This window comes from Sciurus vulgaris, assembly GCF_902686455.1.
Source record: "Sciurus vulgaris genome assembly, chromosome: 2".
NCBI lineage: Eukaryota > Metazoa > Chordata > Mammalia > Rodentia > Sciuridae > Sciurus > Sciurus vulgaris.
In genome coordinates this window covers 78,010,761-78,034,322 of record NC_136462.1, presented here as the reverse complement: position 1 = coordinate 78,034,322, position 23,562 = coordinate 78,010,761, and the positions used below count along the sequence as shown (strand labels likewise).

Genomic DNA, 23,562 nt, shown 5'->3' with positions numbered 1-23,562 from the left:
TCAGTGATCAGAAAGGCATTTGGAGACTGGAGGAGATGTTCAGAGGTCAGTAGCAGTTCCCCTCCAGGCAGACTGTACCTTTTTATAATGGATGTCTCAAGACAGAGACTTCACAACTTTTAATAGCCCAGGTTGCTACTATACCTTTGTTACTAGGAAATTTCTTACTTATTACAGGGGTAAAATAAAAATATTTAACCACTGGTATGGCATGGGGACTAACTACTCAAAATGGACACTTGGATTGGCCACACAATTCCCACTGACTTGATGTCAGCCTATTCTCATTTATAGTTCTCCCTGGTTATAGCTCAAGGTAATTTTTTTTTAATCCCTTAGGGAAGATCATTAACTACAGATTAGGGCTTTATTCTTGTTCTCACCCTTATCTCCTGGCTGAGTCATCTAATTTGTTTTCCTTCCTTTTTTTCTTTAAAAGCAAATGTTAATTCATTTAACCCTCATAAGATCTCTGAAGTTTTCGTGATGCACTTTCCAACTTCAAAATCATCTCTGTGGCTTTCTCAGAACATGCAATACTCTGATAATCTGTAAAGGTCAACATGAGATCTGATGGTGAAAATAATCAAAGGTTTTTTAAAAAAGTTTTGTGGTACTAGGAAATTAACTCAGGGGTGCTCTACCACTGAGGTATATCCCTCACCCTTTTTATTTTGAGATAGGGTCTTACTAATTTGTCCAGTCTGGTCTTGAACTTGTGAACCTGATCCTCCTGCCTTAGCCTCCTTAATAGCTGGGATTATAGGCATGCATCACTGTGCACTTCTTGAGAAGGTTTTAATGGATGAATAGGCCTGATTCCGGCTGTACTTGTCTGGCAGACAAGTACACCAAGAGTACTTTAAGAAAGCATGTGACCCAACTGTTCTCTCCAGCCATCTCCTGTAACTAACCAATCAAGATGACCTTCATTCTGTACCTGAACATTCTGAAACGTCCCCAATGTTGTACAATGCCCTTGACTCCTAGGAGCTCTGTTATCCAATTTCTAACCACTTTGCCAGTGGGCCAAAGTAATTTTTAACGTTTTATTCAGGATATAGAAGAAAAAATAAAACTCAATAGACTTAATGAGGGGCTGGGGTTGTGGCTTGATGGTAGAGTGCTTGCCTAGCATGTGTAAGGCACTGGGTTCAATCCTCAGCACCACATAAAAATAAATCAATAAATAAAAGTATTGTGTCCATCTACAACTAAAAATATTTAAAAAAAAAAAAGACTCAATAAGGATAAGTCTTTGCTCCTTCCTTTAGTTCTCTCTAAATGAGGCCACTCTAGGGACGTTTTACCCCCATGTCTTCCCCATCCCACATTTTCTTTTCTTTAACTTTGTTTATTAGTCTTCCTCTATGATATTTCTTATTCGGTGTACCCTTTACACTGAATTTATTTCAATATAAAGTTTTCCAAGAGACTGACAGGGTGTCCTGGGGAAATAAGCTGGATAGGGAGAGGGAGGCGTGTGCAGTGAGTAACTAGGCGCAGAGGACCAGTGTTGCATTCCTAGTGCCAGGAGGTCAGGAGAACAGAACTGTCTTTGTGCGGTTATAGAATCCGAAGGCAGTCACTTCATTCTGCCCCAAAAGGATGGGAGAATGAAAAGAGCCTAAGAGCCTTAAGGTGTTTCAGAGTTGGGGTCTTTTCCTCATTCTAACCCTTGATATTGACAAAGCCAATGAATACTTTTGCCAGATTATCTAAGGCCCATTAAAACCCAGGAGCAGATCAGAGGGTGACATGGACGTTTGTATACAAAGAGAGGAAGGGAATGTATAGGGCCAGCAGCATGAGGGGCCCTTACTGTGAAGATCAGGGCTGGGATGGGGGTGCAGCGCTTCACATGGATCATGGCCAGCACGCTGGGAAGGTGGCCTTCTCTGGCTCCAGCAAAGAACAGCCTGGCAAGGAGAAAAGCAAGTCAGCCTGGGATAGCCCATGGACCAGCAAGCTCGGGCTCCTTCTCCATGCCCACCTTTTACCCATACAGCAGCACCCCTCTTCCAATCAGGAACCCGCCTCTGCATCACACCTTCTAGCCCACTGGTCCCAGGACTCATGTTCACAGGTGCAGGTGCAGGCACACCACAGACAGCTAATGGATGAGTGGAGAGGTCTGCCTGGCTCAGGGTACTGATGTGGCATTATTGCTCTGCATCACTTCCAGTGCCTGCATGGCTGCCTGAGCAAGCCCTCTCCTTTGCCTAGGGTCTTCATCCCTTTAAAAATGTACCTCCCTACCTTCAAGGAATAAAGATTCCCTGATATACTGTGACTGAACTGTATATGGAAAGCTTTAAAAACATTCTTATCTTACTCAGAGTCATTACTTCAGTGGAAGTGGGGAGCAGGTGGTGGACTGGACAGGGGCAGTGGGGACCTGAGCACATGGGATATGTTCTGAAAGTGGTTATGTGGCTGTCTATGATTGTCAAAACTCATCAAATTGAGCACTTAGGATCTGTACATTTTATTGCATGCAAATCGTACTTAAAATTTATACCCTTAGAGCTACTTATTCTACTCCCAAAAATGCCATCCTAAAGAAATTAACAGAAGCCAGGCATGGTGGCACATGCCTATAATCTCAATGACTTGGGAGGCTGAGACATGAGGATCACAAGTTCCAGGCCAGCCTCAGCAACTTGGCAAGACTCTGTCTCAAAAAAAAAAAAAAAAAAAAAAAAAGAAGGCTGGGGATGTAGATCAGTGGTAAAGTGCCCCTGGGTTAAATCCCCCATACAACAAAACAAAACAAAACAAAACAAAAGGGCTGGGTTGGTGGAAGAGCATCCTGGGATCAATCCCCAGTACTGCAAAAAAAGAAACAGACAGTGAGGTGGTGAAAGGTGTGTATATACAAAGACATTCTGATGAGAAGAAAAAAACTGGAAATATTCTAACTGCTGAAAAGTATGAAATTGATTAAATAAATTTTATGGTATATATAAGATAGAAAATTACAAAGTCATAATGTTTTTTGAACAAAAATGGGTTACATAAGAACATGCTTACAATACAACACTAAATAAAAAAAGTGGAGAGGAAGCTGTGATTCTAATTAATTTAAAAATTATGTAAGCTGGGGATATAGCTCAGTTGGTAGAGTGCTTGCCTCGCATGTACAAGGTCCTGGGTTCATCCCCAGCACCACACAAAATTAGTTATGGGCCTAGGAAAATATACTAAAATACCAACTGATTACTTCTGGGTGGTGGGATTGTCAGATTAATTTTCTTCGTTAAACATTATAGAAAATTTTTTATTTTTGGTGCTGGGGATTGAGCATGTTATGCATGGGCTCTATGATTAAGTTATGCCCCCAACACTTGAAAAAAATTTAAAATTCTAAAATGAAACATTTATAATCAGAACAATTATATTTAATTTTTAATTTCTAATTTATTCATTTTTTTCAGTATTGGGGATTGATCCCAGGGCCTTGAGCATACAAAGCAAGCACTCTACCACTGAGCTACATCCTCAGCCCCCAAATTTTTTTAAAGATTAATTTTTTTGAGATAATTATAAATTTACATATAGTTGTAAAAAATAATATAGGGAGAACTTTACCCAGTTTCCCCTATTGGTAACATCTTCCAAAACTAAACTATAATAACATGACTAGGATACTGGTATTTAAAATTTTTTTCTTTATGGTGGTACTGGGGATCAAACCCACAAGAGCTCTATCACTGAGTTCACTGAGCTACATCCCCAGACTTTTTATTTTTGAGGCATGGGCTCACTAAGTTGATGGGGCTGGCCTCAAAATTATAATCTTCCTGCCTAGCCTCCTGGGTTTCTGGGATTATGACCAACTAAAAGTTATTTTTAAAAAGAGAAACTGTATCTCCTCAGTACCAGAAAAGGGAGAAAAGAGAGGGAGAGGGAAAGACAGAGAAATTATAACATAAAAAGCATAACAGAAATTATAACACTAGTTATTAGTAGCCATTTACGTATTAGTATGAATTAGACCACCTTTTCTCTTTTCTAGAGGAAGAAGCACCTAAGGAATGAGAGGAGGAGGTTGTATGATGAGAATAGAAAGAACAGAATAAGAACACTTGGAGTTCTGAAAAGAACTGTTACTTACTTTGCAATTTGTGTGTGGGGTACAGTGGAGCTAACAGTGGCAGCTTGTCACTGTGTGGGAGTTGACTGTGTCCCCAAGGGCTCATAAGCAGTTGCCACCATGAACCACCTAGGTCAATGTCACTGGTTTCATGCGAACTCATGCATCCCACCCCCACCTCCCCATGCTGCTGCACCTCCACAGACAGCCTCATGCACCAGGCGGAGCCCAGGCTTTGTGGGCCTCATCGTGCACATAGCCAAGGTCCTGCATTCATATCCCTCCTCCACATGCAGTCAGGACTCAGTGTAACTGTCCAGGTCCCACAGCGTTTGTAAGTGTCAAGTTTGCAAGAAACAATCCTCAGTGGGCTAGCTGACAACAGAGGAGACAATGACATTAAGCATAACACGCACCCACACACTCAGACTCCTGGGGAAAGATCATCCTCTCCATACCCCAGCACACAAAAGAGTGAGAGGTGAGAGGAGGAAAGGAGGAAGAAGGAATGAAGGAACTGGAAGATGAGCAGAGGAGGCCTGGGGGGGTGAGGTCGCACCTCTGAACCGGAGGCTGCGCACACTCTGCACCCCATCTCCTGCATGCACACACAACCATACCACATGCACGCAGACCGCTGCATGGCCGGCCTGAGGGACAAACCCCACTCTAAAGCGACTGTGGGCTGTCACTGTCCTCCAATAGATCTCAGGGAGCCTCATGGGTCACTGCTCTTCCACCGCTTGCCCCCGGCTGGGGCCTCCAGGTGGCCACTGCTCCTGTGTAATACGCACATGAGGTTGCTGTGGGTGAGTGTCATGGAGTCCCAGGGCATGGGGGACACCCACACTCCATCCTTCCTGTCCTGGATCCTGAAAACATGGCATTCCCTTGTCATTTTACAGGTTTTCCTTCTGACAGGAAGCAGCTGAACTCAGGGATTCATCTTTTGAGTAGGACTATGTCCACAGGGAAGTGGGGGCTTTCTAAGAACTCTGGGGCCACACAAATGGAAATCACCCAGCATCTGCTAAACAGTCCATTCTAGAGATGATAGGAAGGGACACAGAGATACCAGACTCCTGAATATGTGAAGATGGGAGTGGGTGGCTCCAGGCCCACTCATACTTCGGTTTCCTAGAAACCAGGGATTGGCTGAAAGGCTCTTTCACTGATAAATGTTTCTTTCTACTCTTCACCACCCTCTCTCTTCACACTGTCCACTGACACTCATAGGTGGTCTCCTGTAGTGCCGGCCTATATAGCATCTTCAGGGCACTCAGAGTAATCCCATCCCACGTGGAGGCTGGTTCCAGAACATTTATGGGAGATCAGGCCCGGAGACCCCAGGCATGAGTCTCCATCCTGGTTCCTTTCAGAGTGGGGTTCCTTTCTCGCCAGCAGCAGCCTGTGTCCAGGCGAGTGAAAAAAGGGGCTCCAGGACTGTAGCCAAGACACCATCCTGTTGCCAACCACAGCCCTGTTCCTTCTGATATGTGAAGCACTTAGGACCTGCATACCACACACCTTGTAGGTCACCACATTAGCAGCACACCCCCTTGACACCCACACTCACACACCTCTGCAGAGCTACCACCCAGGTGCCCATACAACCCTCGCAGACAGAGACAAGCCCATCATATACACACAGAGCAATGTGCACACAGGAGGGGCCCTGGCCCAGGGAAGGCCCAGGCAGCACTCACCGGGAAGAGGTGAAGAGAGACCCATTAACTCCTCCAAACGTGGACAGGGCAACAGAAATGGGCATGATCCAGGCCATAACACCTAGGAGCTTCTCTCCAAAAGTCTGGGAGAGAAAACAAGGGGATTAAGTGGAAAAGGAGAGCTACTACTCCACACCTCTGACTTGCTCTCCACTTCTGGAGCACTCGTCTCTCATCCCCATCTGCTAATTCTCTCTGGCTAAGTTCCTCGAAAGCCTCTTCCCACACTCTTCCACAATGGTAACTGTAATTGAGAGTCTAAATATGCTTTGGGCTAATTAACTGGAGAGAGTGTGTGCTGGTAATGAAATGACACATCATCCTTGTTTAATGGGTGAGGAAACCGAGGCACAGAGTGATTAAGTAACTTGCCTCACATCACACTCCCAGGAAGAGGGGGCAGGATTGGAAGGTGGATGAATTCAGGCATGTACCTTGCGTAGTTTCTCTGCCCAGGGAGGAACACAGGTGTGAGCTGGGTAGATCTGGGTTTGAATCTTGGCCCCACCTTGATCAAGTTTGTGTGTGGTGCTGGGGTTCAAACCCAGATCATCCTGCATGCCAGGCAAGTGCTCCACCACTAAGCACTTTTCTACTAATCTGGGTATAGACCCCTGGCTCCAGTCGTAATTTTGGTGCCTCAGTTTCTCATTGCAAAACAGAGATAAACCCTGATTCATAGGGTGAGAATTTCTAAATTCACAGAAACAAATTATGTTGATGGAAAAGTAAGAAGCAGCTGGTATTTAGGCTGAGAAAGAGAAGGTTGGGAAGCTATGGATTAGTCTTCTCTTATTGAAGGAATATAAACAGTATGGGGACCAGCCTTCTCTACAGTCTCTGAGCTAGGTTTGTAGCACTGGGAAGGAGCTATTTAGAATAGCCTTCCTGCTGGGGAAGGCCATGGGACACAGACTCTGAACAGTCTTCTTTAGAGATGGGACAAGTGATAACATGTTTGGCAGAGGAGCCCTTCTTAGATATCAAGGACCCCGCTCCCTTAGACCTTTCCCCAAAGGACATATACCACTCCGATCTGCAAACTGCCTACTAGCACTCACTTTTCCTGGATGAGGGAAGAAGTCAGCTTGCACACTTCTTTTTCTTTTTCTTTCCTTTCTCTTCTCTTCTCTCTCTCTCTCTCCCCCTCCCTCCCTCCCTCTCTCCCTCCCTTTCTCTGTCTCCCTTCTCCCACTCCCCATACTGGGAATTAAACCCAGGGGTGCTCTACCACTGAGCTACATTCCCAGCCCTTTTGATTTTTTGAGACAGGGTCTTGTTTAAGTTGCCTCAAACTTGTGATCCTCCTGCCTCAACTTCTGAGTCACTGGAATTCCAGGTGTCTGTCACTGTAGCTGGGCAGCTTTCGTGCTTTCCAGAGGCAGAAATGAAGGCTGAGAGAAATGGTGTACCTTGTGTAATATTATGTCTTTGTGAGGAGTAATTGTCTCCTTGATAAAATCCTCACACCCAGAGTTCAAAGTGCCCTAGATCAGGAGTTGGCAAACTTGTTCTATAAAGGATCAGACACTAAACATTTCTGCTTTGCAGGCAGCTACTCAGTTCTGTCATGGTAGCTGCCCTGGAACAAACCCAGCCATCAGTTAGCTCCTGGGAACTTGAAGACACCCTGTCAAGGGCACATGTGGATTCTACCCTGAGGACTTGGGATGATTTCCAATTCCACAAGGCCATGGGTTAGGGAAAAGTGAGTGGGTCTAAGTGGGCAAGTCTATGTCAGTAATCTTGTTTGAGAGACTGGGAGTTTGATTTCTTACCACAGCAACTGCATTTGATGCCAGTAGCTCCTGGGGGGACATTGCAGTAACATACGCGACATTGGCAAAGACATACACAAATGTGACCAGTGGGATGGAGATGAAGATGGCTCTGGGAAGGTTCCTGTAGAGGGAGAGGAGGTGAGAGGAAGGCTGTGTGGGGATGCCTGCTTTGCTATGGGGTCTGCATGGGCCTGACCTTGCCACTCTGCAGGCTCCCTCTCCCCAGGAGATAGGTTGTATCTCAACCAGGACAGGATAATTTAAGGAAATGAAACAGCTTAGGCTGGAAATATGCTCCATATTTGTTGATCTCTTCCTGACCCAGATCTGCACCATGCAAACTTCCCCCTGTCTCCAGACACAAGAACTGGTCTGTCCTGAAACAAGTGAATAAGATGCCCAGAGGCCTCATGGGGCACAGTCCATTCTCTAAGATAGTGGTGTTATCTGGCACAGCTTTCAGCTTTTAGCTTGCTTTGGGACAGTCACAGGACCCTTTCTTTCCTCCTGGTAAGGGTGATGACTAACAGCTTACATTCCTGGGAAATGAACTTTTACTACGAAATGACCATAGCATGGTCAGAGTCAGGGTAAGAAAGAGAAGTGGGCAGAGCACACCTGCTCCATTTTCCTGTACCAGGTGTTGTTGCCTTTCACGAGCAAGGGCAAGAGCTGGACTATTTCAACTCACTTGTAGGGATCAACAAGTTCCTCAGTCACGTAATTAAGAAAGTTCCAGCCTCCATAAGCAAAGGAACCCTGAAGGAAGGCCAGGGCAATGAGGCCGATGTCGGGTTCTTGGAAATTCTCAAAGGCGTTCTTTGGCTCCAGCCAGAAGTATTCTCCTGTGGACACAGCAGGCAAGAGGCTGCTCAGAGAGATGAGTTCAGACCTGGCAGCCCCTGCCTGCCCCATCTGGTCTCTCGCCCCTCCCAGCAGCAACATACCAACCCTCTGTCTGGTCTCACTGTACTGGAGTATTGGAGGAAGGGGGCTAAAAGGAGCAAGGAAATCCAGGTCCAGGACTTCTCAGTACCTGGTCCAAATGGGGTTCAGGTTTAGAGTACAGTTCTAAAATTTTCCTTTTATACAAAGATTCTTGGATGGAAAGGCCATGGTAAATTGGGAGGCTACATTACTGTGCTTTGAAACACAGGAATGCAGTCACTGGCTGTCACCACCTTCCCTGACATCTAAGTTTGTACAATTTCATGAAGAAAGCATTAAGAACAAGAAACACTCCAACATAAGCTTCTATAATGCTGTATTAGTTCAAGCTTGTTTTGCCTGCTTTGTTGATATCCTATTTCTTTCTAATGTGTGAGTTGGGTCTCTCTTTTCAGAGGCCATTAGTAAAGAGCCTTTAAATTGCCTTCCTGGTGCTTAGCACTGTCCTTCACACAGTGGGCCCTCAGAAAAGGTTGCTGGGCTCTGCGCTGTGGGTGTAGCTCAGTGTTAAAGCACTTGCCTAGCATGGGCAAAGCACTCAGTTCAACCCCCAACACTTCAAAAAAAGAAGGTTGCAGACTAACAGATTGTGATGAGATACAGGGTAACTGACCATTTATTCATCTGTAACCCAATGTCTGGAGAGGAAATGAGGAGATTAGTGTGACCAGGAGGAAGAATTGAGACCAGATTAGGAGGAACTCACCACTATCTTTGATAAGACAGCATAGTGATTTCCTTAAGTCTAAATTCCTGAAAACAACATAACCTGCTAAAGGACTTATTCCATTAAGTCCATCCAGGTATATTGTATAGCAGAAACTTGTTTCCTGGAGTAAACATTCAGACTGGCCACACTGCTTTCTGGGCTTGTGGGCAGGTGGGAGGTCTCTCTGTCATCTGATTTTCTCCATGAGGCAGTGGCACAGAGCAGAGCCTTGTGGTGCCACGGGTCCCATGGAAACCAAACAGACTCATGCTTTGAAAGGACCAAATCCAGTAGGGAATGTTGGCAGGGGGCCCGGGAATGTAGAGCTCTCTCTTGCAGAGATTATGAGTAATTTTGAGACCTATAAAATTCTCCTTCTCTGTTCTCCATTTTAAGATATGGATAAGATGGAGGGAGCTTTCCTGAGCTTTGGGCAAAAAAGCAATAGGAGTCCAAAGATCTGGGGTCATTACCTAGCTATGCTAAAGTCATGAGGCAAGCATGGGGACCAAATGAACCTTTGCAAGCTGGGAAACATTCCTTATCCCCAACCACCCTGGGGAAATTGGCCTTTCATCCCCTCTGTCAAGTGAGTGAAGAAGAGATGTCTCAAAGCCAGAACTGGGAACCCTCAGGGTGTGCACATGTAAGGGGTGGAAAGTTATGTGGGGCCCTTGTGTTCCCACTCACCTCTGCAAATCTGTACAACACCCATGATGATGATCAGGGCCAGAGCCAGGAGTTTTCCAGCTGTAAAGATGTCTTGAACCCGGGTGGCCCACCGCACACTGGAACAGTTGACCCATGTGAGGAGCACTGAAATGACAGAGCCCCAGACACACCTTCAGAGGCTGCAGAATGCCAATGGGCTCTTTGTTCCTAATGATGGGATTGTAACAGGCGAGCCAAACATCAAAAACCTCAGTCCCACTGACCAGAAACTTTGGCTCAGTTAATAGGTTACTAATGGGGATTACGTGCTCCAAATTAGAGCTTGGTCAGAGCATGCCCTGTCCAGGGCTGGAAGCCAGAAGTGGGCAGGAAAGTGTAGGCAGTGGCTTTGGCAGAGGGAGGGGAAATCACCATCTGATCAGGGTTTAGTAGGCAAGGCATTATCTGTTCAAGGAGAGCTCCGAGTTGCTGTAAGATTTTAGATGCCACCTTTCTGAGCCTGATTTGGGGAAAATAGAGGGTAAGGGACTCTTGTTATTTAGGTTTATTGAGGTACACTCTACATTTAGTAAAATTCACTTTGAGTTCAGTTTGATGAAACTTGAAAAATGTATTTGATTGCTTCACTATCATACTTAATATGTAGAACACTGCCAAAACTCCAAAAAAGTTGTCTACACGTTATGCTCCTCTGTACTCAGTCAATCCTCTTCCCTTACCTCTGGTGAATACTAATTCGATTTTAGTCCTTATAGTTTTTCCATTTTCAAAATGTCATATAAATGAAATCATGGAATATATAGTTTTTTTTTTTTTGGTTGGTACTGGGGAGTGAAACAAGGCAGGCTTAACACTGAGCCACATCCCCAGCCTTTTCTTAATGTTCTATTTAGAGACAGGGTCTCGTTGAGTTGGTCTCACTGAGTTGCTGAGGCTGGCTTTGAGCTTATGATCCTCCTGCCTCAGCCTCCCAAGCTGCTGGGATTACAGGCACCTGGCATATGTAGGATTTTGCATTGGGTTTTTTTTTTACTTAACATAATGCTTTGAGCTCTACTCATGTGATTGCATAGATTAGTAGCTTATTCCCTTTTATTGTTAAATTTTCTTCTGTATATGGATGTATCAGTTGTTTTTCCATTTGGATGGATATTAGCTTGTTCCCAGTATGAGCTTATTGTATGAATAAAGCTACTCTAAAGAATTATGGTCTTGGTGGTTGGGGTGGCGACTCAGAGGTTGAGCACTTGCCTAGCATGTGTGAGGCACTGAGTCCAATCCTCAGCACCACATTAAAAAAAATAAAATAAAATAAAGATATTGTGTCCATCTACAGCTGAAAAAAAAATGTGGTCTTTGAGTGAATTTTAAAGGGGAGGGTTTCATTTCTCTTGAGTAAGTACCCAGGAACAGGATTCTGGGTCATATGGTAAGCATACATTTAACTTTATAAGAGACTGCCAAACTGTTTTACAAAGTAGCTAATAATTTTGCATTCCTACCAGCAATGATGAGATTCCTGTTGCTTTATGTATTTGTCAACGTTTGGTATTGTCATTTAAAAAAAAATCTGGCAGAGTGTGTTGGCACACAGCTATAATCTTAGTGACTCTGGAGACTGAGGCAGGAGGATTCCAAGTTCAAAGCCGGCCTCAACAACTTAGTGAGGGCCTAAGCAACTTAGCAAGAACCTGTCTCAAAATAAAAAATAAAAAGGGCTGGGGATGTGGCTCAGTGGTTAAGGCCCCTGGGTTCAATTCTCAGTACCCAAAACAAAACAAAACAAAATAAAAACAAAACCTGGTTAGTTTACTAAGTGTATAATAATATTTCATTGTGCTTTTGATTTGCATTTTCCTAATGTCTAGTCAAACAAGTTTTCATGGCCTGTATGCTCTCTATCTGTATATCTTTGGTGGCATGGAGGGATTTCAATGTAGCCTCCTTATCTGTGGGCTACCACCATGATCCCAACAACATGAAACCTGCAAGGGCTGAAGAAGAGCTCAAAAGCTGAGAGCTAGTAGGGAAGGGCTCTCTCACTTACTCCTATTCTACCCAAGCAACACACCAGAGCTCTCTCAATTTCCTTATGGTCATAAAGTGCTTGAGAATAAAGAAGAAAAACATTAAAATCCTCTCGCTTCCCCTTTACGTGAAACAGTGACCAGGACACCCTCCACTACTCAAAAGGCACATATTGTGTATGTGTAAAAGCATGGGAGTATTTCTGTTTTCTTAAATCTCTCTCCAGGGCTATGACTTCACTTGAGTGTCTGATTAAGTAGTATTAATATCTTATCCTTAAAATGTACTTTTACTTACCAAGTATTTCCCAACTTTACTTGATTCTGAGAACATCTCGGCAGGTTAGGCAGGTCCTGGCATTATTATTCATCTGTAATTTCCCTCCCTGCACCATCTCCACCTGGCAAATGCTTCAAGATCTAGCTCAAATGTCACCTATTCCACAAAGCTGTGTAATTTTATTTATTCCTAACAACATGCCTGCAAGGTAAGATATATCAGCCACGTTTTATGAAGGTACAAAGTTTGCCTTCCTCACTAGAGCAATCTTAGACCACTTTATATCTAATTGTGGCATTTCTTTGTATTAAGATGATTTTGGGGCTGGAGATGTAGCTCAGTGCTAAAGCACTTGCCTAGCACATGCAAAGCCGTGGGCTCAATCCCCACATACAAAATAATAATAACAAATAAAATAAGCTGGATGTGTTGGCATACATCTGTAATCCCAGTGATTTGGGAGACTGAGGCAGAATGATCATAAGCTTGAGGCCAGCCTGGGCAACTTAGTGAGATCCTGTTTCAAAAAAATAAAAAGGGCTGGGGTAGCTCAGCAGAGCACCCCTGGGTTCAATCCCCAGTAGTGAAAAAACAAACAGAAAAATGATAATAAATAAAATAAAATGATGATCTGGCTCAGTGGTGTATGCCTGTAATTCCTGCACCTAGAGAGGCTGAGGCAGGAAGATCACAAGTTTAAGGCCTGCCTCAGCAATTTTATGAGACCTTCAGCAACTTACTGAGATTTTGTCTCAAAATAAAAAAAATAAAAAGGGCTGGCAATGTAGCTCAGTGTGTCTGTGGGTTCAATCTCTAGTACAAAAAAAAAGTTTCTTTTTTTCCTTTTTCCTTGTAACTAGGAAAGCAAGACTGTAATTTTTTTTTCCATGTTTTTATTCCCAGGGCATATACTGGTGCCTGCAAATAGCAGGTGCTCAACAAATATTTAATAAAGAAACTGTCACATTCCCATTAGTTCTCCAATCTTACCTCCTCTACACATTCCATAATACACACCAGTCTCCTTGTTCTCCAGGAATGTTATCAATAGGAGACAGTCCCCAATTACTTTCAGGGAACAAAATGAGCAACAGGAAGCTTGACTTAAGAGTAAAACTCCTGACTCCTCGTGGAGGAGCTGTTATCCAAGATGGTGTTGTATCAGGAGAATCAAAACATGTTGTCAGGAAGGATTTTAAGTGCCTGAACAGGGAGAACACTTTGTAAATCTTGAATGTTCTAGATGGACAGAGGCATCCTGACAAATACACATTGGTTATCTTACTTAACTCAGTTAGGATTTCAAGATCATGTATCTGGTGACAATCCAACTAAAATCACTCCCAACTCTACTGGGACCGTAATCTCAGCTTCTCCCCAGGGTCCTGAGACATGCTGGGTAAGAGGCTGGGCCCCTACACCCAGGAATCTAGGCAGACACAGCAATGACTAAAGAACACAGGAGGTGGTTAATGAAAGAAGGAAGGTTAGAAAACAAAACCAGGAGGCTCATGGATGGTTATGGATTGCAGAAAAAGGGACTGGATCTTGACTTCAGAGAAGAAAATCCTCTTCCCCCAAGAGAGGGGAAAAGGCAGGGAGAGGAGAAGACAAGAAAGTGCTGGAGAAAACAGAAGCAGAGTAGGACAAAATGAAGAAATCCCTCCTACAAACGAGAGGGAGAAGGTGGCCACTTCCTGTATGCTGGAAGAGAAAACGTAAAATCTCTTTACAAGATGGTCCTTATCAAGGCAGGCAGAAAGATTCCTCAGACTGTCAGCTTCATGATATTCTCCAGTGACTGAGGTATCTGAAGGTTAGGAACACTCAAACAGCCTTGCTGTCAGAGTCTTGTTTCGGCCAGGCATTATCTCTACAACATCACAAGCACCCTGTCCTTAACTAATATTTAACCTTTCACCTTCACAGAGATCTTTCAGAAATAAAACGAGAAATTCTAAGAATGAGGTGGTGATAGGCAGGCTGGCTGCACCCCTTAATCTCCTCAGAACAATGCTGCTGGTTCTGGGTCTCACCCTTCACCCTACAGTTGGGCCATCACAGCATGTGACTGAGAGAAGAGAGGGCACTTTGAGTCTGCTTGTGCTGCAGGACAGCTTCCCTTACAGCAGCTGAAACCTGAGCCTCCTTCTAGAGAGGAAAGGTCAGAGAGTGAAGGCAATACTGGTTGGGTGCTTGCCAAACCCTGCCCTGCTCAGGAGGCAGCTATTGCCACCTATCTGCCACCTAGCACCCATTTCTGTTGCTGGCAACTGAGGTCCTCCTCTGCTCAGTTAGACCCTGAATTCTGCATGCCTGAAATCCAGTGACCTCAGGGAAGCCACATATAGATGGGGATCTGTAGTTACTGCAGATTGAAATGGGAGTATCCATCCATCATCCATTCATCATTTACGCAGGGTCTACCAGTGCTAGGTGCTCTGGTATATGGGAAAGATATAAGCAAGACACATGTGTCTGCCCTCAGGGAGTAGACAGTGTGATGTGGGAGACAGGAGCTAAGAGATGATCACAGAACAACATAGCAATAGCAGAGTTATTCATGGAAGCTGGTGGCATAACTCAGCCCTGGGAAATTAAAGATACTTCTTATGTGAGGAGGAGGAGATCCTAGCAACATGAGTTTTCATATTTTGGTCCACCTAAACAATAAATAATATAAGACTCTGGTTCTTGTCTGTCAAAATCTAGCTGCTGCTTCTCTGGAGGCCCCTATGGAATCTCAGGTTTATCTGTTTCTCTTGGGTGTGTTTTGCCTCTCTTTCCCTTTGTTTCCTGGGTAAAAAAAATAAGATGAAAAGACTATCAAAAGCCTGGGTGTGGTGCACATATGTATAATCCCAGTGACTTGGAAGGCTGAGGCAGGAGGATCCTGAGTTCAAAGCCAGCTTCAGCAATTTAGAGAGGCTCTAAGCAACTTAGCAAGAACCTGTCTCAAAATAAAGAATAAAAAGAACCAGGATGGAGCTCAGTGGTAAAGCACCCCTGGGTTCAATTCCCAGTACTAAAACAAAACAAAAGAAAACAATAAAACAACTATCGAGAACATGAGGCTTCAAAAAGATGCTGAAGTCAGGGATTGACTTAATCCACCCAGAATAAAGAACTTAACATCAAGGTGACAGGAGAGATATAAAGAATAGGGGAAATTAGAACCCAGGATTTAGTGTCCTGTTCAGAGCCTACAGCTTCTCAACTGACAAGTAGTTGAGAGGGACTCAATCCTTCCTGACCTGGGACTAGCAGAGATGGGGAGATACTGTTCCCACCCTGGTGCTTTGCTTGCCTACTGTGGGGCAGGGGGGCAAATTCTGTTCCTTGCAAAGTGCCCTCAGCCCCACCTCAAGCTTAACCCCCAGACTTTGATTCCTTGGTATCACAGAAGCCTCTCCTTCACTTTTTCCCCATGATGTTGACAGCATCTCATGAGGTCTTTGAAAGGTAGAATAATGGTCATCCCAAACATGTCAGCATTCTAATCCCTATGATTTGTAAGTATGCAAAAGGAACTTTGTGAATGTGATTCAGTTAAGAATCTGGAGATGGGGAGCTTATCCTGGATTATCTGAGCAAGCTTGATGTAATTACAAGAGTTTTTACAGAAGGGAGACAGGAGTTAAGAAAGGAGAAGTGATGATGAAGACAGAGGTGAGAGAGAGGGGAGGGAGACTGGTTTGAAGATGGTATATCACTGCTTTGAAGACAGAAGGGGCCAGCAGCCAAAGCATGCAGGACAAGGCAAGGAAAGAACTCTCCTCAGAACCTCAAGAGGCACACAGCCTTACTGATACCCGAGTTTAGGGTTTCCGGCCTCCAGAACTGTAAAATGACGAATCTGTGTAGTTTGAAGCCACTAAGATTGTGCTATGGTGGAACATGCATGTGATCCCAGGAACTCAGGGAGGTTAAGGCAGGAGGACTGCAAATTCAAGCCAGCCTGGGCAACTTGGTGAGACCCGCAGTAACTTAGTGAAATCCTGTCTCAAGATAAACCAAACAAACAAAAAGGGGGCTGGGGACGTTGCTAAGTGGTAAAGTACCCCTGGGTTCAATTCTCACACAGAAAGACCAGAAAGCAGGGACACAATCTTAAAGAAAAAAAGCTTTTAAAGAGTACCCAGGTGGGACTGGGATGTAATTCAGTGGTAGAGTATGTACGTGTGAAACCCTGTGTTCAATCTTTAGCACTAATAACCACAAACACAAAATTAATAAAAAAAAAAAAAAAAGAGCAACCAGGGGGCTGGGGATATAACTCAGTTGGTAGAGTGCTTGCCTTGCATGCACAAAGTCCTGGGTTCAATCCCCAGCGCCACCCAAAAAAAAAAAAAAAAAAAAAAGAGCAACCAGGCACACACAACACCTGGACTCCAGGGGAGTGTCTGTCCACAGGCCTTGCAGGACACTAGGAGATGGGAATGGAGGGGCTCGCTCAAAGTAAGTAGCAAAGATGAGGTCACCAATGTGCTGATGTAGTGGGTATATTTCCACACTACATGACAACATTCCAATACTTCCAGCTTTCCAACTCTACCTTCTCCTCTTCTTGGTAATTCAACACAATAACACACTGGCTTGTCCTATAATAACTCTAGCAGTGCTTTTCTTATCTCCTCCTGGTACAAAAATTCATGGCAAAAGACACCATAGCCCTCCTTCATCTAATCCCAGGTTCTCCATTTCCCATACAACTTCAAGCACACATACACAACCCAGATGCACATAAAAACACAGGCCTAAGAGTTACAAGCTTCTTCTAAGACAAGTGGTGAGCCAGGATGGTCACAGGTATGATTCCCCTCTTCTTTGTCCCATGGTTGTGTTAGTCATATTTTACTTACCAGAGACTATAATCAAAGGCTGTGAGGGGAATCAAGATAAAGTCAAGAGGGGCACAGTGGCACATGCCTGGGATCCCAGCAACACAGGAAGCTGAGGCAGGAGGATTACAAGTTTGAGACCAGCCTGGGCAACTAAAGAGACCCTCAGCATCTTAGCAAGACCCTGTCCCAAAAATAGAATTAAAAGGGCTGAGGATGTAGCTCAGTGGTAGAGTCATCCTGCATTCCATCCCCAGTTCCAACAAAACAAAACAAAAATCAAGAAAGTCAAGAGATGTATCTCCAGAGTCCTGTGTCCCAGTTAATTCAAGACAGAGTATAGAGAGCATGTCCAGTGTACCATGTCACAGACAACACCAGAAACACTTTGGTGGGGCCCATTCTGTGATTTCTCTAGGCTAAGTGAACCCAACCTGACTCAGTGTGTAGGACACATGAAGTTAGGGGTTTATACATTCTGGAAGGATAAACTGGGAACAGAACTTGGGAGGAACTTCTACCTCAATATATCATAGACTGGAGGTAAAAGAAACATTAAATTTAATCTCATTAGATAATTTTGAAATAGAACATCTATGAATCATGAGCATAAACAAAATCTTCATTTAGAAAGTTTTAAGGATGGATTATGGAGTTGTGGGCTGCTTTGAAGTTCCTCAATATCAGAGCCAGGGCTGTAACCTATCACTCTTCCCCTCAACTCCATTTAGTGACACCTGATAAGTGAAGGCCCATGTGGGCTTCTTTTCTAAGGTACTGGGGATTGAACTGAGGGACGCCTACCACTGAGCTATATCCCTAGCCCTTTTAACTTTTTAAATTTTGAGACAGGGTCTTGCTAAACTGCCCAGGCTGGCCTTGAACACAAGATCTTCCTGCCTCAGACTCCCAAACTGCTGGCATTACAGGCATATGTCACCAAGCCCAGCTCCATGTGGGTTTCTGATGCTTTCTGAAAGCAGAACGACCTAGTAGAGCTCAAAGTAACTTGTGTAAGGAGTGAAGTGGTATGAAGAGACAGGATAGTAGTAGCTTGGAATGAAGGAGACATACAAGACTTCCTCAGGGAGCTGGCAGGTCTGATTCTGAGAATCATAGAATTTAAAAACTAGAAATTTCCAAAGGCCCTGGTTCCCCTCCCAGCCTGGTCAATTACTCTTAAGGTGCTTGAACAAGTCAGTTAACCTCTTGGTGCTTCCCCTCCCTCTCTGTGAAATGGACACATGGTTTATTTGAATTGTGAGAATACTCTTTAATCTTCAAGAGACAGAGGCTAGAGAGTTCTATCACTAGACAGAACATTAGGTGCCTTTTTGTAATTGTTCACAGAAATGAACTCAAAAAGGGGATGTGATTTGCTCTGGATGGTGTAACAATCAGAGGTCAAGCAGAGTAGCTGGGAAAGGGGATGGTGTGATGGGTTTTAGAGAGGCCAAATTGCATACTTGGTGTAGTTGCTTTGCCTGTTCTTCGTTACTTCCTCCTATCCCCCTGACCTTTCTCAATTCTAATCTGCTTCATCTTTTTTCTCAGGATTCTCCTCCATAAATGACCAACTCTGGGGTCCTTCAACCCAAGTTTCTGGAAGTGTGGGGTTACAGGGATGAAGTTGGGGCTGTGGGGTTAGTGAGTATAAGGGTAAAGCACCAGACCAGAAGCTGAGAGGGTCAATTTCACAAAAAGAAAAATGACACCAGCCCTTACAATTCAGGTGCCTCTGGGAGTGCTGGGCAGAAATGCTCTGAAGAAAGCCAAGGAGGACTCTCCTCCACAGGCCCAGAGGAGAATGGAACTGACATGTACTTCCCACAGTCAACAGTGAACAACCAACTACGCCCTGCTGGCCAGTGTGATAAGGAGACCCTAAAACACAGTGTGGAACAGTAGGTGCTAAAGGTTACTGAACAGGTGGATAAATCTACACAGAAAATATCAGGGAGCTAGCCACAGAACTACTGCATTGCTCCAGGGAGTAACTATCAGGGTTTCCTATATCATGACATCATGAGATGGCTTTGTGAAGCAGGGCAGGTAAGATGACAGAAATGGGGGAAGTGGCACTTCTTCTTTTGAGAACGCTCACAAGGTAAAGGCTATCCCCAGAGACTTCTGGATGACTCTTTTCAAGTACTCCCATGCTTCTGGATACAGGTCTCTGGCTTCCTGTTGAGTTGGGCAGGTAAAGCATCATTTTGTGCCTTTCTCAGGAAGCCAATGAATGCTTTTCCACATGGATCCCCAAACGATCTCACTCCTTCTGCCAAGCCAGCTGTTGCTCCATGAACCACACTATTCTGGTCTGATGGATGGAATTTGGGATAAGGCCATTTGAATATGGGGCTGGACTGGTTATAATAAGAACAGCATTAAGAAAAATGAGCCAGGTGGGTCTTTCTTTGTAGAGAGTTGTTGTTCCTAGAGACAGATATTCCAGGCCTCTACCTACTGCCACATTTTCAGCTTCATGAGCAATCAGAGTCAGGAATGACCTTAGAGACCGAAAATCTTATTTTATGTTTGAATGAAATTAGACTCCAGCTAATTAGTGGAAAGGTAGTACTGGGACAGTGCTCCTGACTCTCATTTGCTTATTTGGCCAGAGCCTCAGTCTTCTTTCCCTTCACCCACTCTCATATTCTCTCCTTTTCCTGCTCTTGTCAGTGGTATCCACTGTCACTGCTGCAGTGCCACTTGGGACTCTGAGTTTGTCATTGTCCCCAATCCAGACTGGGGTCAGGGCAGCAGGAAATAAGATGCCAACATGGTAAAAGTAGAAGAGTAAGATGGCTGCTCCTCAGAACCCAAGAATAGTGTCCATTGCCCTAGGGCTTTAGAAAATCATTTCCCACAGGGCAACTCATTTCTCCACCTTATTTATTTATTGGCACCAGGGATTGAATCGACAGTGCTTTACCATTGAACTACATGCCCAATATTTTCATTTTTTATTTTCAGACAGGGTCTTGCTAAGTTGCTGAGGCTGGCCTTGAACTTTCAACCTCCCTGCCTTAGTCTCCCCAGCTATTGTGATTACAGGTGTGCACCACCATGCCTGGCTGTTATATCCCCATATCAATTATATCTTATATCCCCTTATCAATGTCAGTCACATATTCCGCAGAAATTGGGGAACTCCATTTATATTTCTTGGTCTGGCTAGCTGGCACCTTTCTCAGAAGTGAGCTGGAGGCAGCTTGGAAAGGCTTGTTTTCCTTTAACATTGCCAGAACCAGGACTCTCCAAGAAAGTGAAAACAGGCAGTAGAAAGGAGACAAAATGTGCAGACATGCCAAAGTCCATAAAGGCAGATGGTGAAAAAGAGAGGGAAAGAGTGAGCATAAAAAATATCAAGGGGAAGGAAGGACGGGGATAACAGTACAAATGAGGGAGAAAAAGAGCTTCAGAGAAACAAAACAGAGAAGGCCAGAATGGGAGGTGGGGGTAGAGAAAAGAAAGATACAAAGTACTAAATGGACAGCTGCTGAAAAAGGAAGCAATGACGCCACTATGTAGAAGTCAGAACGCTCTGTTCCTCTCTAGAACTTCAAAATAAGCATCTTGCCGGGATGGAGCTCCCCAGCCCTCCGAAATAGTCATAAATTTCACCTGGCTCATAGGCCTGCCAGAAGGGTGGTTTCTTGGTCTCACCTTTTGCTGGGGCGAGCACTTCTCTGCCTTCTGCCACGCTCTGGCCACCTTGCCTCCCTGGCTCTGGAGCTGCCGCAAAAGGGCGAGGTGATGCCCCTGAGCACAGCCTTCAGGATGCCCACGGAGGAGCAGGGCCAGCCGCCCAACTGCGGGAGGGGGTGTGGCCACGCTCGGCTCAGTGATAGGTTGGCCAGGGCTCCTTGGCTTCCGAGGCAGCTCAAGGGACAAACTGGGCACGTGTTTCTAATTATGGAAAAACTGCTTGGGTTTGGCCTACCTAACCCCATTTGTTTCCAGATCTAGGAGGTAACCGGTGCCTGCTGCCAAAAGGCACTGATGGCAAAGAAAACACGGAACACTGCGAGTCCTAATGCACACAACCAGAGGCACTGATAAGGTTCCAGTTCTGCCCACGCAAGCTGCAGGCCGGATTGAGGCCTCTTGCCTCCTCAAAGACCTTAGAGAGGCCTGGGGGCAAATGGGGTAGGAGCTGGGAGACTGGGTTAGCGTCCTACAACCCTCCCAGATTGCTTCCCTTCTCCGGCCTCCCCAGACCAAGACATTTTTCATATGGGGAGAAAAGCCAAATTATAGTCTTCAGGCACCCTGCCTACCTAAAACAAAGGTTCCTATTATGTAATATGACTTGACTATTGAAGTTATACATGTAAATAACTTGACTGGTGAAAGATAAAAACATCAAAACAAAGCAACAGCAAGCAAAAAAATCAAAGCAAGCTTTCTTCATAAATTACGCTTTGATCCCAGCGTCTTTAAAGTACACAGTGGTGAGTGTGGTTTTGAAATAGATCTTGCTTACTACAGTAGAGTTAACGTTTTCCCTTCTTCAGCCCTGCTCATCTGGAAGCACTGACATTTTAGAAATCTCAGAAATCCCTGTGAGAAAGAAGAGGTGTTCTGAGCCTTCCCTCCAGAAGGGCCTCTCTCCTCCCACGACAAACTAGCAGAGAAGGAGGGGTACAGAGAATAAAGTCCTGAATCACACAGCTTTTCCTGGACACTATTAGCTAAGCTATGGCCCCCTGCTGCCCCACCCCCTCCCCACTTCCTCTTCCTTCTTATCCTGCTCCCGCATTGCCAGCGGCTGAACCTGGAGTTTCTGCTGAATCACCACCCAGCATTTAGTGGAGCCAAGAAGCCCGAACACCCAGCTCAGCATTTTCCAAGAGCTGAGTAGTTCTCACTTCAGCATTAGCTAAACATGGCTCCTGAGCTGCTGGTGTTGGGGAGAAGAGAAAAAAACTGAAGAGCTGGGCCACCTGGCAGAGCCTCCTTTTAATCCTACTGATTACTTTTCTAGCCTGGATCTAAAAAATTCCTATTATTTCACCCACTCCTCCCAGCTCTGTTCTCAGGGCTAATGCCCTAGGCACAAGGAGGATGGAGTGGTTCTGTTGAGTCTGCACTGCTTAGCAGGCTTTGCCTGACTGTCAAGTCTTGGCAGAAAGGGTGTGGGTCTTATGAGGTCTGGTGGGTTCTTGGACTGGAAGGCTGGTGGACTTTGTTAGTGTTCACTGAAGTCTATAAACCTTTGTGATCTAGGTCACAAAGATAGAAGACAGATGAGAATGATGGGAACACGAGGTTAAAGGGAATAATTCTATAAAATGGACCCACTGTGCTGACCTCCACATGCTTTCTTTTCCAAAAAGCAATTTACTTGCAGCCCTGCCTGGCTTAACTGGACAGGCTATGTCACATTCCTCAGCAAACTACCTGTTATCTGCAGGAGAAATGCAGGCCTGAAATAATGTTGATAAGAGTAACCCAAATTACCCTGAAGGGGTAGACTTGTGATCCTTTTCACAAACCAAATCCTGAAACTCAGGGAGATAAGAATAATTCCTCCTAACCATAAAATCTGTAAAAATTTATGGTTAAGAATCCAATTAGAACCAGTCAGCAGGGCCAAGGTGATTGTGACTTGTCATGGCAGTAAACTTGAAAGTCTCATATCAATTTGCTGTCAGTGAAGTCAAGAGGTAGACCTGGGCGGGACTATCTGGAAATTTCTCTGGGATCCCCAAAAAAACTGGAATGAAGGAGAAGCATATTGTCCTTCTCCTCTCTGAGAGGACCCACTCTCTCCCTTCAGAGTGTCCCCCTTCCCTTTTCCTATCCCTTCAACAAATTCATGCTTGTTACTCTGAGCGACATGTCTGAAATCTTTCTGACTTGATCGCAAAAATCGCGATTTGATGGGCGGGGGGTGTCTTCACACTGCCCCAGTTTCCAGGAAGGCCCAAGCCCTGTAACAAACAACAAAGTTCCCAAAATGATTCAGTTATAACCCAACCCTGGGGGCAGTTAGTGCTCAACCTTGTTAAACTCTCAAAATAAATCTTGCCCTTTCTTCTTTTCCTCAAAGCTCCTTTATCATTATCCTACTCCTGTAAGTCTTCTGATTTTATATTTGTGGGTAAATGATATAAATTTGATGTATCATATTAACCCTTAAAAGTTCACCAGACATGAATAATGGGCTATTAAACTGCAGGCATAGGCTTCCCTGGGAAAAAAACAAAGTGATCCTTGAGAGTCAGCAATTAAAGGGCAGAAGAAAATTCAAGCTTCTTGGCTGCTACCAAAAAGGAAACAAGCCGGGCTGGGGTTGTGGCTCAGTGCTTGCCTAGCATGTGTGAGGCACTGGGTTTGATCCTCAGCACTACATATAAATAAATGAATAAAATAAAGGTCTATCGACAGCTTAAAAAAAAAAAAAAAAGGGAAACAAGCTAGTACCATGCCTGGTGGAAAGTGAACTATCACTTTTTTTTTTTTTTTTTTTTTT

At 44.6% G+C, this 23,562-nt stretch overlaps 1 protein-coding gene across 2 annotated transcripts in view; it reads right to left on the bottom strand.

The window, feature by feature from the left end:
• Positions 1-23,562, bottom strand: part of SLC7A8 (solute carrier family 7 member 8) — a 57,544-nt gene that overhangs the window by 4,095 nt on the left and 29,887 nt on the right. The window contains exons 1-6 of one of the 2 annotated variants that reach the window (XM_079126040.1): positions 20,751-20,975; positions 9,952-10,077; positions 8,296-8,449; positions 7,602-7,725; positions 5,803-5,906; positions 1,823-1,919 (exon numbers count right to left, since the gene is read on the bottom strand). In XM_079126040.1, coding sequence (XP_078982166.1) covers positions 1,823-1,919; positions 5,803-5,906; positions 7,602-7,725; positions 8,296-8,449; positions 9,952-9,976 — 504 coding nt within the window. In that variant the 5' untranslated portion in view covers positions 9,977-10,077; positions 20,751-20,975. Of the gene's footprint in view, positions 1-1,822; positions 1,920-5,802; positions 5,907-7,601; positions 7,726-8,295; positions 8,450-9,951; positions 10,078-20,750; positions 20,976-23,562 lie in introns of those variants that run through there. The other variant, XM_079126039.1, reaches the window with a different exon arrangement.